Source organism: Acanthochromis polyacanthus, chromosome 16, assembly GCF_021347895.1.
Source record: "Acanthochromis polyacanthus isolate Apoly-LR-REF ecotype Palm Island chromosome 16, KAUST_Apoly_ChrSc, whole genome shotgun sequence".
In the NCBI taxonomy this organism is placed as follows: domain Eukaryota; kingdom Metazoa; phylum Chordata; class Actinopteri; family Pomacentridae; genus Acanthochromis; species Acanthochromis polyacanthus.
In genome coordinates, this window is record NC_067128.1 from 26,070,843 (window position 1) to 26,087,833 (window position 16,991).

The 16,991-nt window shown below is 38.8% G+C and overlaps 1 protein-coding gene across 1 annotated transcript; it reads left to right on the plus strand.

The window, feature by feature from the left end:
- Positions 1 to 1,012: 1,012 nt before the first annotated feature.
- Positions 1,013 to 15,333, plus strand: psmc6 (proteasome 26S subunit, ATPase 6). The gene is made up of 14 exons (XM_022205128.2): positions 1,013 to 1,156; positions 1,632 to 1,711; positions 4,594 to 4,633; positions 6,861 to 6,913; positions 7,424 to 7,491; positions 9,640 to 9,754; positions 10,032 to 10,119; positions 10,356 to 10,417; positions 10,503 to 10,626; positions 11,041 to 11,102; positions 12,186 to 12,306; positions 12,394 to 12,474; positions 14,327 to 14,398; positions 14,492 to 15,333. Exons 1-14 carry the CDS (start codon positions 1,072 to 1,074, stop codon positions 14,608 to 14,610), a joined length of 1,170 nt encoding a protein of 389 aa, XP_022060820.1. The 5' UTR covers positions 1,013 to 1,071; the 3' UTR covers positions 14,611 to 15,333.
- The last annotated feature ends 1,658 nt before the right edge of the window (positions 15,334 to 16,991 follow it).

Sequence of the window (16,991 nt, forward strand, 5' to 3'; positions counted from 1 at the left end):
AATGGTCACATTCTATGTTGCTGTGATTTCTGATCATGAGTAACTAATTAAAAAATGCTACATTTCTACAAAATATGCTGCATTTCTGAAACGGTTGTTGCGAGAGGTACGGACCCGTACCTGTAGCCTGAAAATGCATTTCTGAGAAATTTCTTGTTGTAGAAATAATTTCACATGGCTCACCAGATCTCTGGGTTTGACTAAGGAAACTAACAAAGAAACATCTTGACCTGTAGAAAAACAGTCTCTTGTGATCTATAATTTTGGGTTTACAATTAGTGTCTATGGAGCAAGAGCTTTTGGAGGCAGTCCCTAGCAGCACCACCACTATCTATAAGCAGGACAGGTATTTTGGTATGAAGGTTTTTAACACCTCTGGGCTGCCTTCATTTTTCAGAGCTGTTTGCTATATCCATCTTTCTGGGAATTATGTACTTAGTTTATTTTTTTATTTTACAGTTAGTGTTTGATGTGCATGGTTTCATAACATATAACATACAGGTGTGGCAGGGTCTCGAGGTTTGACATGAGCCCCTGCCACTGCTGAGAGGAACTGTTTAAGCGCTGCGAACAGAGCATATGAGCTGTCCTGGAGGATCCTGCTCACTGTCCTTATGCTATACCAGTGTCTCCTTCTCATACAGAGTCTGATAAGCTGATTGATGAGTCAAACAAGCAGGTTATAAGGAAAGTAATGACACCCTCAGTGAAGGTGAAGTAAAATGTCCTCTGGATGTTTCTGCTGACACATGAATGTTGCTGGCATTTTCTGAGGATCTCCTCCAGAGACATGTACAATGTATATGACATATACAATGCATATACATTGTATATGTCCAGACATATACAATGTATATACATTGTATATGTCCAGACATATACAATGTATATGTCTAGAATCTCCTCAATGTACAATAAATAAACACAAGAAGTAAAAGAAGACAACGACGACGACGAAGAAGAAGACACGCTTCACACCAGTTGGTGGCGGTAATGCACCGATTCGCTGTTTGCCAATCGCCAATAAACCTCAAAGAAGAACAAGGAAGCGCAACATTTACTGCAGGCGTCATGGCGGACACAAGAGAAAAAGCGCTGCAAGACTACAGAAAGAAGTTATTGGAACACAAAGAAGTTGATGGACGATTGAAAGAATGTAATGCTCAGTATTACTTTACGTTTCCGATTTCGCGAAAAACATTTTGTTTGATTTAAACAGAAAAATGATACTGAATAGCCAACATCGGCTAGCTGATCAGCTAGCTAGTGCTTTGTCATGCAGTTAGCATCTTCGTTGAAATGAATAGAAGTAAACCGGTTGTCGTTAGCAGTACTAGCTTAGCTTAAGAGCAGTAGAGAGCAGCAGTAATACGTTGCATATCAGTTGGTTTAGTACTTTATGTCAGTTTTTGTAGTCATCGTTTTCACATACTGCATCGCCTTATTTGTTTACGTTGTCAAAAGCTTCACGTTACGCAAATTTTGGACTGATATCCCAGACATTAAGAGGCATGTCGACAGTACGTGCTTCAAAATTTGACAAGCAGACAGTTTAATTCTTGGATGTAATTGTCTTTAAGGCTATAAACAATGCAAGATGGAAATCTTTTTTCATAATTATTGTTTTATAGTGAGAGAACAGCTGCGAGAACAAACGAAGCAATACGAGAAATCAGAGAATGACCTAAAGGCTCTCCAAAGTGTTGGTCAGGTAAGAATATTGTCTAACTTTGATTCTGTAGCCAGTTCAATTCTGGGTTGTTGTGGCTTTAACAGGTTGCTCATAGAACTTACTTCTCTTGCAATTTGAGACAGTAGCCATTTGCAGTGTGCATCATCTCTGACTAAGGCTGTATTATCCACAGTTTTCATATTATTGCATTATGCAGTAGCCACTCTACTGAAGAAGCGGATATCTATTTGAAATTTGAGAAGATCAGTTGGCACTAAGATGATAGGTGTTTGGTCTTTGTAATGTAGCATGTATAGGGTGGCAGGCATTATTGCATGTTTGGAGCCACCAAAGCATATGGCAATGTTGATTGTCTGCCAAACGTTATCTACCAAACAAAAATACATGAACTAGACCCCCTTTGGCGAAACTCCTGTTGTTTAATTGATCAGCATGTCCATTTGGTGCCTTTTATATGCAGGAAGACATGAGTGAAATAACCCGTCAGTGTCATCGTTGAGGTTTCCTTCTGGAGAGAGCAGTGTACATTTGACTTCTGGGTTTTCATACTGTATGTAACTAACTTGAGGAACAAAGTTAACTTAGTGGGTAGTTGTTTTTTTTCAGAGATACAATTTCTGAAATTATGATGGTCTTTTCTAAGATCAGTCAAGTACGGAAATGTCTAACTTTTGAACAGTATGCTATTTTTATTCTTATTGTTATCATTAAAGGGGAACTTCGTTTTTTTTTTCAACCTGGGGTCTGTTTTCATATGTCATTTCATACATGTGAGTGATGGAGAAATGAATTTTCGACATAGCTCCAGTATTTAGGCAGGCAGCTTAGCAGCTCAGCTAGGGAAAAGTATGGGGCAACTGTCCCCCCGCGTCAAAGTCTGCCCTAATGTGCTTTTTTTCCCCCACACTTGCTAGAAAGCAAATCTCGTTCCGAAATCGCGTGATAGCTCACGCGATTTTACGCGATTTCAAACTGGTGTTTTGGCGTGAGCTGTCGCGTGATTTCGGATTTGCTTTCTAGTGTCCCAAGATTTGGATACAGACCACAACAAATAGCGATCGCCAAGTAATGTGGAGGTTTTCGTTCACTTCTCATCTCTAGTATGTTGTGGGACACTCGTTGAGACTATCTGAGCCGGTCAGTGTGGGGGGAAAAAAAAGCATGTTAGGGCAGTCTGGCTGAGCTGCTAAGCTGCCTGCCTGGCTGAATACTGGAGCTATGTCGAAAATTCATTTCTCCATCACTCACATGTATGAAATGACATATGAAAACAGACCCCAGGTTGAAAAAAACCAAAGTTCCCCTTTAACATATTCATACATATATATCCTGAGGCATTATTTAAGCCTAGGTTGATTCGGTAGCAGCTAGGACTGCAGCTATCAGGTGTTTTAATTATCTAATATTCTATCAATTATTCTGGCGATCAATTGAGTGATCAGATCCCATGTTTGACATGCTCATTACAACCTCAAAAGTGGAAGTGAGTACGCTGTGCAACAGAAATAACGGTACTGATGGAACACAGGCAGACATTTGCGGTGTATTGTACATATACAGTATAGTAACGGGGTATTCAACTACAACTCAAAGCCATGGGAGCCCGACATGTATGTTGTTGGTGATGCAGGAATCGCATAAATATGATTTTATTTTTAGTACATTTGAACTGCTGGTACTGCAACTGATAAAACACAAATAATAAAACTGATTAGTTTATTAGTATTTATTACAGAGAATATTCAATCAATAACATTAGTTTTGCTTTGATTTGGCCACAAATTCAAATGATTTCCTTCGTTGTGGCACAATGTCAGACCTACATGCACTTCAATACAACATCGTGTTTAAATATATGAACATGATCAATTCGTTTTGTGCAGAAAATGAGTCAAATTTTAAACGCTTCTGTTTGTGTGGACGAGTTTGAAGCAGAAAGTCTGAGTTATCAAAGAAAGTTGAAAACCACCTTCATCCCTGTTAACTCTAACTGGGGTTGTAGTTTTTGTCGAGCCGACATACACAAAGAAAGCCTGACTATGTCAAACTGCCTTCATAGTTCAGTCTCTGATCTGCTAAACCAGCGCCACAAACACTTGAAAAGCTGTGGCGGTTAAAATAGAAGCATCCCCTTAAAATTTATTGATTATAGGTCCGAGTCCGTAAAGGATGAAGTCTGGGTCCGGATACTGTATTTTTGGGTCGTGTGTTTCTCAGCTTCTCTTGAGAATATCCCATATGTGATTATTGGGGGGTTCAGGTCAGGTAAGCTGACTGGCCAATTAAGGACAGCTATATCATGGTCAGCAAACCATTTGGGAGCAGTGTTGGCACCATCAGCAGGTACCAAGTCCTGCTGAAAAAGGAAATAGCAATGTAACAATGTGTCAATAAATGTTAATGATAATTAATTACACGGCATCCCAAATCATCACAGACTGCGGAAACTTCCCACTGGACTTCAAACATCTTGGATTCTTTGCCTGTCTCTATAACTATATAGTTAAGAGTTCTAGAAGTCATTGGAAACTCAAGATATGATATATATGTGGTCTTTACAAGTGTATGAAAACTTTTGTTCACAATTGTACATATGGAGACATGCTAATATTGTTTTCTTAGGGGCTATTTGCTTTCTTTATTGTCCAAGATGTTTATCATATATTATCCATTTTCTATCATCTTAATTAGAATAAAACATACAGCTTGGAGAGTTGCACAGTGGTTGTTAGCACTGTCGCCTCACAGCTATAAGATCCCTAACTGGTGTCCCGGCTTGGGCCTGGGATTTTCTGTGTGAAGTTTGCCTGTTCTCCATGTGCAGTGTGAGTTTTCACCAGAATAGAGAGGATCAGAGGTTCATTTATTCTGTCTTTGCTAACCACGTCTCTTCCTTGCAGATTGTTGGAGAAGTGCTCAAACAACTCACTGAGGAGAAATGTAAGTTTATTGGCTGATATTCCATTTACATATGTCCTGTCTAGGGAGCTGTGGTAAACTCAAGTCGGATATATGGGATATTTCAAAATGCCTAAAGCTCAACTTGATGTCTACCGTTGCTCCACTTGGTCCTCGCAGTCTTGTCCAATTGATTGCATTATTTGGCCTGCTCCCCTCTGGTTCTTTTGTTTTCCTTTATCATCTATCTACTGAGCTTGCTTGGTTTTAGTTCATTCATGTTAACAAATAGACGCAAACAGAAACTAAACCATGACTGGAATGTAACACAGTGCTTTATTTCATTCAAGTCTATCCTTTCTCTTTAACATAGTGAAATAAGTATGTGTTTTTCCAACAAATTGAATCTCTAAAAGAGAATGGACATCCTGAAACAACCAAAACCTCACAATATATTGGAAATTATAATAGACGGAGTGGAGGTGATACAACAGAAATCGCCAGTTTGTAACAATTGTATACACTATTTGCATCATGTGCTGGCACACATGTGCAATGCATAAAATTAATGAGGTCGTTGCTGGCTCCTATAATGTTGTCCCACGCTTCAGGAAGCTCAAGGTAGCACACATGTTATGTTTAAGAAAAAAATAGGAAAACTAATGTGCAAAGTAACATGCAAACTGTGCTGACAGAAGCAATAAGGTACAAAATTATGCTGATATTCACAACAAAAACTAATATTACAAAGTATAAGTACAGTATTAAAAAAATAGAAATCAAATAGAAGTAATAAGCATATAGGAGGGGTTCTTGGATCCAAGCTCACTAAAGATTGTTGGGTTTTACAGTACAGTTGATGGAGCAGCCAACAGTTGAAGTCATGAGCCACTGTCCTTGACCAAGGTGTTATAGTGTCAGATGGCTGTGGGGATAAAGAATTTTATGTACCGTTTAGTCCTGCAGTACAGTGAGATGAGCCCCTCATTGTAGCAGCTCCTCTGTCCAACCAAGTTCCTGCCTATGATCGTAATTGACATGTCAGCATCCAGTTGTCATTGTTGTCTTGTCATCAGTAGCATTATGTAATTTGGAAAAAGCTACAGTTTAAGGTCATTATTTAAGATCATTTCAAACATGATATACTTAAAATTACAGGCTTCATCAACTTGTTAAAGGGACAGAATTCAGGCATTGGTCAGATTTCTCTTAATGTTATTGACCGCCTTATGCAGACATACTCTCCACAGTGCAACTGAGAAACTGTGACTGTATGAGAGCACTGTCGACTTTTTGCCTTAGATTCTGATCATTTTTTTCTACGGGTAATATTTTATCTGTTAGTGTAGTGAAGTTTTATTGTTATGGATATTTCATTTTGTAGCCTAATCGATTTGAAATGTAGAGCAAAATGAGTGAGAAGCGTTTTGGCACAGAAACTCCTTTGCTCTCTGGGAAGTTTTTGGAGAAATAATTAGTGAATGACAATAAATTCTAGATCTCATTTCTGTTCAGATTAGATTTTACTAACTCATGGACACTCCTTTGACCAGTGACTGTAGAAGGCCACCTTAAAATACAGCTTTATTCAGCTGACATGATTACTCAGATGTTAAAGGAAAGACACGGGCTATTGGATCCTGATATGTCACTTAGAGCCATAGTCAAACATTTGAATGTCCGTAACTACACCAGTCGTCTAAGGAACTGTTTAAGACGGCATGGCACAGCATACAAACTGCCATATGATGGATTGATGTCTTTAACAATACAGTCCTGTCCCCCCCAAAATGCCCTTCAGAAAGAGTGGGACAACATTCAACAAGCTCATTAAGTCTTTGTGGTGTAGAAAGCTGCCTTGTTCCTGAATTGTAGCTTCTATCACTCTACTTTCCCTTGGTCCATTATTTTTTGCAACATAGTGTGTACTTGGTTTGCTTCATGACAGCCATTCTGTCATAGAGATGCTGTGTCTTGGAATAAAAGCTTATCCTTATGCTGCATAGAGAGCAACCAACTACCGTAATTGATTAATTGAGGAAACGATCACCAGATTATTCGACAATGAAAAAAATCATTTGCAGAACTAGTTGTTTTTTTTCTTATCTCTTCTCTCCCCTTTGTTTCCTGCATGCCAGCTTCTCCAGTATTTGTTCTATGTCAAGTTAGTTTTATGTAGGACCACGTCTCTTGAAGCTTAGCACCCTGTGAACACCCTGAATTATCTAACTTAGACATAACATGCTATTGTATTTTGCTTTATTTCCAGTCATTGTCAAGGCCACCAATGGCCCCAGATATGTGGTTGGATGTCGTAGACAGGTAGGTGTGAGATATTAAATCATTTTAATTATTTTGACGCGATGAGTCTTCTGTAGATGAATGGAACTTGATTGGTCAATAGAACACTTCTGAAACCCAACTGTGTCCAAGACCGGACCTTCTGACTGATGATTTTAAGCTGTGTTGAAGAATGTGGAGGAAATCGTCCTTCATTGCTTCATTTACTTGTGTCAGTGTATAAAGCACCAGTTCCACTGGCAGCAAGTAGCCCCAGACAGTAACTGTACCATCACCACCACCATGCATAATACTAGGTATAGTGTTCTTGGAGTTAAAGACCTCATGTTCTCTCGCTGTGTTTTTTTTTTCTAATATGTGTATGTAAAATTTTGTTCACAACTGTAAGTAATGGTCGACTGGAGCTTTGATGGCATTTGCTTCAACTGGTACAGTAAATTCATTATGTGGCAAAGACATAGACAAATCAAAATAAAAGTTTCCTTCTTGATATAGAATGTGAATTGTAATCTGTAATATTTTTTATCCTAGTTGGACAAGTCACAGCTGAAACCAGGCACAAGAGTGGCGTTGGACATGACTACACTCACTATAATGAGGTAGGGTGGATATGATCATTACTTAGAAACGGGTACACAGTATCTCGGGCTAATAAATGACCTAATGGTAAATGTGTTCCTGCTTTGTCTGCATCTTGGTATTTGGCATTAAAGCACCCTCTCTCCCCAGATTAGCAAAGCAGTGTTTAATAATCAGCACCAAAGGGTTGTCAAAGAATGTGTGCCACCAAACTAGGCTGCAGAGAGCATGGAATTCAAGCTGAAGGTCTTTTATGTGCAAGTCAGTGTTTTACCCCAGGAAATTAAGCTACAGTGGTAAATCACACATATCCTGTTTAATTATTGGATAAAGGGCTCAACACCCTCATAAAATCATTGCATTTTCCGTGTGAATAACTGCTACTGCTCTTTCTCTCTGAAGAACAAAAAAGGATGCAAATAATAAAATATATGTGGTGAAAATAAATAATACAATTAAACAGATTGCAGGTACAATTAACTGAATGAAACAAGAACCTTCAATGAACTGTATACTTTGATGAAGGATATAAGATCCAAAAATGATAAATTAATCAAAATGGGTAGAAACAGAAGCGAAGTGATCTTAAATTTAAATTGATCAAGGCGTTGCCACAGAATTAAGTGTTGTAGAGATTTCTAGCTTGCTGGAGCGTAACAATTTAAAGATCTTCCAAGCTCTGTATAGAGGGACTTGCAGTAAAAGCCAGTCATTAGACCAGTCATACGGCCCAGAACACCAGTCTTATATAGCAGTAATGTAAGATGATAACTTTCCAATAAGGGCATTGCCAACAAGAAAAGCACTCAGAGAGCGCATTACTCTGCCAAGACTGCTCAGTCGTATCATTTCCGACGGCTGAAATCTTGAAAAAACTTCTGTGGCAGAAATCACGGCAACATAGAATGTGGCCATTTAATATAGATGTACCCACAAACAAAATGACCTTGCGCTGACCACAGGTGTGTGTTATGTATGTGTAGGTTATGTACGGATACCAATTTGCATGGCCAAAATATGTTGTGGGCGGCAGGAATTGATGGGATTCGGAAACACCCCCACAATTTAATCAATTGTTCCTTGTCTCAGTTCTGTTGGATGTGTCCCGATAAGTCTGCAATGGTCGATTTGTAGCAGGATTGCAATTGTGATCATCAGCAGGCAGCTAAAATAATGTTGACTTGTCACAGTGACACTGTGCCTATCTCACAATGATACAGTAATCTTTAACAAATCCGTGGAGCCAGACTATAAGCTGCGTCACTGCCAAAATCAAATCAGTTGGTCCTTCTGTCATTTCTGACTTTCCCTGAAAATTTCATCCAAATCCGTTATTCCATTTTTGAGTAGTGTTGCTAACAGTCAAACATATGGCGATCATTTATTGCTCCACCTCCTTGGAGTAATAAACAACAACATATTCTTATCCTGTCTTTCAAGAGAAGACCAACTAACTTTTTATGATGAGTACAATAAAAATTAGCAGTAATCTAAAGAATGATGAACTAAATGTTTAACAGCGGAGACTGAAGCATGCCTATAAATGACATCACCATAATCAAAAACAGAGAGAATAACCACTTAATCAGTCTTTTTCCACCAAACCGCGGACAAGAATTTCCCCTTTGTTTTGCAATATTTTTTAAATCATATTTGAATATTAGGCCTGTCGAACAAATGTTTTTTTCCCCTTTTGTTTCATTTATTAGCCATTATAAAGCAGCGTATTTACATTATGGTATAAGCCTCAGCAGTATAACAAAGTGCTGAGTGTCGGTTCCATGCTAAGTGCTGTGCTTAGTGGGGTTTTTTTTTCTTTTTTTGTGGTGTGGGAGACCTGGGAAATGTACAGCCTTGGGTAAAATGCTGTTCTTGTTTCTGTCACTTTTTAATGAGCCAGCCAAACACAGTGGAGGTGAGACAGGACAAAAACTACAACAACCAACTGTCATATTTTACTTGCACATTGCAAACAGCAATGTGGGAGAAATTATACTGTTGGTCTCCTAGTATGCATATCTGTACCAGATGACTTCTCTGGACTACTTGTGGACTGTTAATAATTTAAAAAAAACATATGCATTGTGGTTTGATAAAGAGCAAACCATGCACACAGCTGGTAGAATGTGTTTGTATGACGTCAGCATGAGTGTCCTGTTCTTTGAAAGGTATCTGCCCAGGGAAGTGGACCCACTGGTGTACAACATGTCCCATGAAGATCCTGGCAGCGTCTCGTACTCTGAGATTGGAGGCTTGTCTGAACAGATCCGTGAGCTGAGAGAGGTATAAAAAGCCCTCAATAATAAAATCATGCAAGTCAGACTCTCCATTTTTTATTTTATTTTTTTTAATTATGCGTGTTCCGTAGGCAGCTTCAACATGTTTTGCAGCATGTGAAATGGTGTTACCAGGGGCTTGTATATATTTTTTCCGAAATGACATTTGTATGGTGGATATAGAAGGATTCTGTTTTAGATTACAAGGGCGTGAAGATGACCACCACTGATTTTGATTATTTTTTTCTGTCCATTGAGTCAAAAACATTGCTGTTGTGTTGCAGGTGATTGAACTGCCTTTGACCAACCCTGAGCTCTTTCAGAGGGTGGGGATCATTCCCCCTAAAGGCTGTCTGCTCTACGGGCCTCCAGGTTAGAATGAATGACATTACACCTATGTTTATAAGGCTACAGCACACACCAGAGGCATCTGTTTGTGCTTGTCACATTTATGAGTACAGTACGAGTTTCTGAATCATAAGCACTTCCCTGAATGTTTTATAAGATTATCTATTTAGCTTTCATGGCACACATTGGTATCTGTTGTAAAGTAGTTGGTCGATTGTCTTTATCGAGTATCTCGTAGTGATAATTTCTTTATGAAACAGGCACTGGGAAGACTCTTCTTGCCAGAGCAGTGGCTAGTCAACTTGACTGTAACTTTCTTAAGGTAAGTGTCAGTACCAGCATCAAGATGTGTAGCCACATTGCCGGGCGGTCAGTCAGCTGACACTATCTGTGTTCGGGTGCTGCAGGTGGTGTCCAGCTCCATTGTGGACAAGTACATTGGTGAAAGTGCTAGGCTGATCCGAGAGATGTTCAACTACGCCAGGGACCACCAGCCATGCATCATCTTTATGGATGAGATAGATGCCATTGGTGAGTGATGCGAAGCACCTGGTTTGGTCTTTTTTCATCCTGTGGTTTTGTAAATTATGTTTAGTTTTATATGTAAATTATGTTTAGTTTTATATGTTAACTGTTTCTTTTCCAGGATTTCTATACTGCTTTTGAAGATGTAATTTTATTAGAGTGAGAGTTTTATTAATTGCTAAGGAAATCTACAGTATTAATCCAGCTTAAAGAAAGTAAAAAAAAAAATGCAATTACAAAGACTTAATATACAACAGCTAAGATAAACTAATATATGAATTCAGTAGAGTACAAAAACAAAATGAATCTGAAAGACTTAAAAATAGGAAATTTGTCTGTTTTAGCTTTACATGAACTGTGTTTCAGAAACTCCACTCAAGGCTCTGAATCTTTGTTGTGTGTGCTTGGTGTTACCTGTAGGGGGCCGTCGTTTCTCTGAGGGAACCTCTGCTGACAGAGAGATCCAAAGGACTCTTATGGAGGTAACTGAATCACTGCAGTGTCTTGGACTATCGTAAGAAGGAAACATTTAACAACAGCCCCTGCTGTCATAAATATGCAGCTGTTTAGTGCCATTTTGCATTTTATTTACATGATGTAATGAGTGATGATAATGATGCTAATTTCTTCATTTTAGAAGTGAGAGTAGACATGGACACCAGAACAACTAAATGTTCCTTATCTAGAGATATTAACCAAAAATCTTGATATTTTGTATGATCTCCTTTGACCATGATAACAGCTTGCATTCTTGCTGCTTTGTTTTTCTGTACTTTTTGACAGACTCCTTTGTTAATGAGTTCCATAGATTGCAGCTGTTCCCAGAGACTCGCTTTGGATGAAGCTTGAAACAAATCCCAGATCTGTTCAGTAGTATTCAAATCTCAACTTTGACTTTGCCAGTTCACCAGTTCCAGTACTCCAGATTCTATTTTCTTGATCACGCTGCACAGCTGTGAAGTATGCTTGGGGTCATTGTCTTCTTAGTATATGAACCCACGATCAATCAGGTTCAATCCAGAAGGGATTCCATGATGCACCAATATGTTGGGTCGACCTTCTTGTTCATGATACCATCCATTTGAACTCATTTGCCCATGCCTTTTCCGCAAATAGAATGCAGTACCATAGTGGAATCTCTACTGTTTTTTACTGTGTCCCTGAAAAATTTGAGGAGTTCTTGGATGTTTGCAAGCCTCAATAATGGCTTCTCAGCAGATTTTCTTCCGTTTACGTAGCAACATTTTTGGTCATCAGCAATACTGTTCATTTCGGAAATATTTACAGGTGTGCAGTTGTAGGTGAACAGGAAATAGAGAAGGGGACTCAGGATGCAACCCTGTGGGACGTCAGTGTTCAGAATAAAGCTGAAGTTCCTCAGATTACATGAGCTAGATGACTGAGAATCTACACAAACATACTGGCTTTATTGCTGCAAATTGGGCAAACTTGCGTGATTTTTTTTGCTTTATGAATGTAACTGTAAGGGAAAACAATTTAAGCCACTGCAATTGTTGAATTTTTGAAAGCAGACAATCTTTGTTTTGTTTTCTGTGTCCTGTCAGCTGCTAAACCAGATGGACGGCTTTGACACACTGCACAGGGTCAAGATGATCATGGCCACAAACAGACCTGACACTTTGGATCCTGCCTTGTTGCGACCCGGCAGACTGGACCGTAAAATTCGTAAGGTTTCCCTTTATTACTGTCTATCTTGTTTTTCAACTGTGTCCACACGCAGCAGAAAAAAATGTCGTTTTTTATGTCGTACAGACATTGAACTCCCCAACGAACAGGCTCGTCTGGACATCCTCAAGATCCATTCCAGCCCTATCACCAAGCACGGAGAAATAGGTTAGTGAGCAAAACTGATACCTAGATGAGTTTGCTTCCTCTTCCTGTACACTCCTGTGCTGCCTGTAATATGCTGTCATACCCTGTCATCACAATGTGACTCAAACTGATTAGATGTGCTCTCAGACATTAATATTTCTATTGTTGGTTGCTGGTGTTATTTAGGTGCAGGGCTCCAGACTAACTTTTTTTCCTAGGAGCACAGTGGCCCCTAACTTAAAATTTTAGGAGCGCAAGCAGAAAATTTAGGGGCGCACACCAAAATCGACTTGCAAAGTAAATATTCACATTTCCTCTCATTGTCACTGTGTTGCTGATAAATACTTTAACAATAAATGCAGAAACTATATTTTAAATTCACAGTTTATTAGGGCTGGAGCTGAATATCCGAATACACCCCCCCCGCCGTCGGACATATACACATATGTCTATAACATATGCACATATAAATATTCGGAGATTGTCTCTTCCCGCGCCTTCGGCCCATTTCGGCTCATCCCGCCGTGTTCTTCGGCTCATTTCGGCTCCTCCATTCGTGTTTGTAAACACCACCCGAATGGCCAGGTGGCTGCCGACTCTGACGTCACGCTTCACTTAGTTGCATAAACACAAGACAAGATGCTGAAGACCGGTGTTTGGGAATTCTTCAATTTAACTAAAGACTAAACGAGGGCAAAATGTGGACCCGGTTGGACGTTACGGGGCGGAACGAATATCTGGATATTCGTCTTTAAAAGGGCCCGAATATTCGGAGGCTTGTAACCATTCCAGCAGCACAGGAAGTGTTTCTCTAAGATGAGGTTTCTTGACATGACGAAGATGCTGCCGAAAAGTCCGAAAATTCACGTAAAGACGAAAGAAAACGGTTCCCCGCTCTTGTTGTCTAGCAAAGGATGTGTCTAAACTTATAAGCAGCTGGAATGGGGACAAGAAAGGAGCGAAGGACAGAAAGGTGAATTTGTGTTTAAAATAAGGCTGACGGCTGAACGTAAAGAAAGGCTTTGTGAAACATCAGGAGCTTCACCGTCATTCGCCCCCCCGCTCTCAGACACATTGGCCCGCCTTCTTCTTCTTTGGTGTTCGTCTCCTTACTTCTTTTGAAGTTAATATCGGTTGGCAAACCAGCTCATCTGCACATTACTGTCAACTACTGGACTGAAGTGTGGAAGCAGAAGTTTGTCAGCAACAAAAAAAAATCAATGATAATAAAAAAAATTTAAAAATGGCAAATTTACTGGTTGCACATGCATGAATAGATGAAAAATGTACTCGCACTCTCAAATTTTGGTCGCAAAATGTGACCATTTAGTTGCAGTCTGGAGCCTTGAGGATTCTGCCCTAAATGACAAAGCAGGTTTAGAATAAAAACTCTTTCTAAATAATAGGATTACCTCCCTCAAATGAATAAAAGTTAGGTAAAGCATTAATATCATTAGTCTTCATACCTTTGTCAGTATTATTTTGTTCACGTTTTTTGTTACTTTATAAAACAACCAATCTCTTCATTCTTTGCTGGTCAGTTTTGTATGCTTAGTGCACATACACAGCCATGTAAAATAGGTTGTTCTGTTCTGAATAGGTTTAGAGTTTAGACTCAAACTTTTGATTTTCATTGGCACCATCAATTGAGAAACTTTTCTCCCCATTTAAAGTGGTGCTTTTAAAAAGAGTTATGTTTCTGCAGATGTGCAGTAGTGCTCCAATGATCCCAGTAGTAATATGAGAGCTTTGATTTCTAGATAATGGATGTTCTAAGCAACTAACACTGAGAAAGTGGAACACTACTCAAGTGAACAGGGAGGAAGAGATAATCTAAGCATTAAGTTTTCTGTGTTTTCATGGACATTTTCAGATTTTGAAGCTATTGTCAAGCTGTCGGATGGTTTCAACGGTGCTGATTTGAGAAATGTGTGCACAGAAGCAGGTTAGATGGTCATTTGTATTCATTATTAGTTACATTTCCATAGTCTACATTACCAATGAACAGCTGTTTTTATGTGGACCTGTGTGTTTGCAGGATTATTTGCCATCCGCTCTGACCGTGAGTACGTCACTCAGGAAGATTTCATGAAGGCTGTGCGGAAGGTGGCTGATTCAAAGAAGCTGGAGTCCAAGCTGGACTACAAGCCTGTATAATCTCTTCGTCATAGTCTTTTCTTTACCAGATATTTTTCACTGCGTTGCCATGAATTTGCTGTGTTCTATGCTTCAAAATCAGAAAAGTGTGTTTATGTCTGTGGGAAGCAATATCAGAAAATATACATTGTCCTTCCAAATGCCAACGATGACTTTTTGTCAGTAACCGTAACCGTTGTGTCCACAGTGTTCTACCAAATTAAAGTTCTGGCATCCCACAAAAGTCTTGTATAAAATTACACAATATACTGAAATACTCCATTATGTCTTAAGTAGTATGTTTTCCAATATATTACCATTCATTCTTTCATGATCTTCATGTGTGATGAAAGTTCCACATCTCAGTAACTGCATTGTCCAGAACTAATTGAACACGTGATTTTGAGCACAGTGACCGTGGAAAGAGTGTTTTCACAAAACAAAGTATAAAATCTTGACTTATTTACTTACTTAGTAGTTTTTTTCCAGAGCTTTCAGCTGATTTCTGGACCACACCTGCATAAGAAAGCTGTGGCATTTCAGTGGCAACTTGAATCCCTTTGCTAAAGCCTTGAAGTGTTGAAAGCACTTGAAAAATCCAGTAAGTGAACAGTCAAGATGATTTCTTCTAATGAAACACTGTTTTGCTGTCAAGAAAAAATATCAAAGCGTGTCAGCCAAATAACAGTAAATGATTTTGTCTGTTATGTTAAACAATAAATGTATACTTAATGTTTTCAGTTACACAGGACTACATAAGGATACAGCTTGATTTCACTCGATAGGAAAAAATGTGGCATTGTGGCAGCTGTGCAAGAGTTTGTATAACATTCAGTGTAATCTGTAAACTTTTTAAAGGTCACATATTTTTAGATTTTTCCCTGTACTGCATGGTGGCTTCTGACTTTAGGACTTTCAGTTCCTTCTGTCTCTGATCAGTTGACAAATTCACAGCACATCTTTTGTTTTAATGCATATAGGATGACTTCATCACATGACATTGCAGTTACATCAGTTTGGGGTCCAGAGCAGCAGCTCGGAAATGACTACAAAGGGACTGTCATTTAACGTGTTAATGGGTGGAGTTTTAGTCACCATTTTATACTCAAATAATATTCTGACAACAGAAACGGTAAATTGTGCTTTAAAATATTGCTATGTAAACTGTTTTTACATAGTTCTTCCAATTTCACAGGCTCAAAAGTAATTGGGCAAATGACTAGTAAGCAGTTTCATATCCAAGTGCAACTCATCTCCTTTTTATTTTACCATAAAATATGTAAATAAATGATCTGAAGGTCAAGTGTTGCTGTCCATCCTAATGCAGTTTGAGTAACAAAAGTTATTACTGTAATAGTTTATGCATAACTTGCTTTAAGAGTTCAACAATACTATTATCCTCAAGGTGCATTTCATACACTTAATATCCCCCCTGTGCTTCCTCGTAGGAATTGTGCAAACTTTCTGGTTCTTTATGTTGTCCTTTGTCTCTTTCATGGGTTTTACAAAAGAGGAAAACAATCACATGCTGGACAAGAGCCACCTCTAGATGATACCTTGTCCCAAGGACAGATTTAAGAACTATTATGCAGCTATGTCACTGCTAGGGATCTGTTTGCAACCAGACAGCAGATGGTGCTGCCTTTATTTAATACACTCAGAGGATATCATCTGCCCCTGTTTAAGTCTTGTGGAGGAAAAAAACAGATTGCATCTATTATTGAGAAGTATCATTTATTTTCAGTAATGGGTTTTTTTTTTTTTATAGATTTGTCAGTTTGTTGCACATCATCACAAACACACCAACTTACTTTGTGAAATGTGGTGGCAGCATCGTGATGACGTGCATCTCAACAGCAGGCCCTGGAAAGCTTGTAAAGGGATCTGCAACTTGGGAGAAGACAGCGAAAGTATGCAGCCTAAGCTACACTAAAATGGTTTAAAGATGTCAGGCTGATTGAAACCAACCCACAAAGGCTCAATGCTGTAAATGCGTCCAGAGGTGCATTTACTGAATACTGGCTTCAACGTAGTGAACATTTTATGTTTTGTATTTTGAGTTAATCAAGGTTACTTTGTGGAAATTTGTGTTGAAAGGGTTTTTTTTTTTTGACAAGAAAGTCAAGGCACGTCAGTTCTATCAGCTGCCTCAACCCTGCCACTCTAAACACAAGTTCCCAGTTTTGGAAGCTGTTATTTCCTGTTCTAAAAGCAAACACATTCACTGAATGAGGAAAACATTGAAAAATGACACCAAAAATGATTACAAAATCTTTGTTATTTACATGCTTTAAAAACAAAATCAACCGTGATCTCAAAGTGATCAGCTGTGACAGGGACAATTTTTGGATATTTGCTTCTATGAACATAAATATAGAAGATTTACCTCAAAGTGCAAACCA

What these genes read in the sequence shown, in the direction of transcription:
- psmc6 (XM_022205128.2), top strand. Translation starts at nt 1,072, where the DNA reads ATGGCGGACACAAGAGAAAAAGCGCTGCAAGACTACAGAAAGAAGTTA. An exon ending in TGATGGACGATTGAAAGAAT is followed by an intron (nt 1,157 to 1,631) that starts GTAATGCTCAGT and finishes ATTGTTTTATAG; the next exon opens with TGAGAGAACAGCTGCGAGAA. An exon ending in AAATGTGTGCACAGAAGCAG is followed by an intron (nt 14,399 to 14,491) that starts GTTAGATGGTCA and finishes GTGTGTTTGCAG; the next exon opens with GATTATTTGCCATCCGCTCT.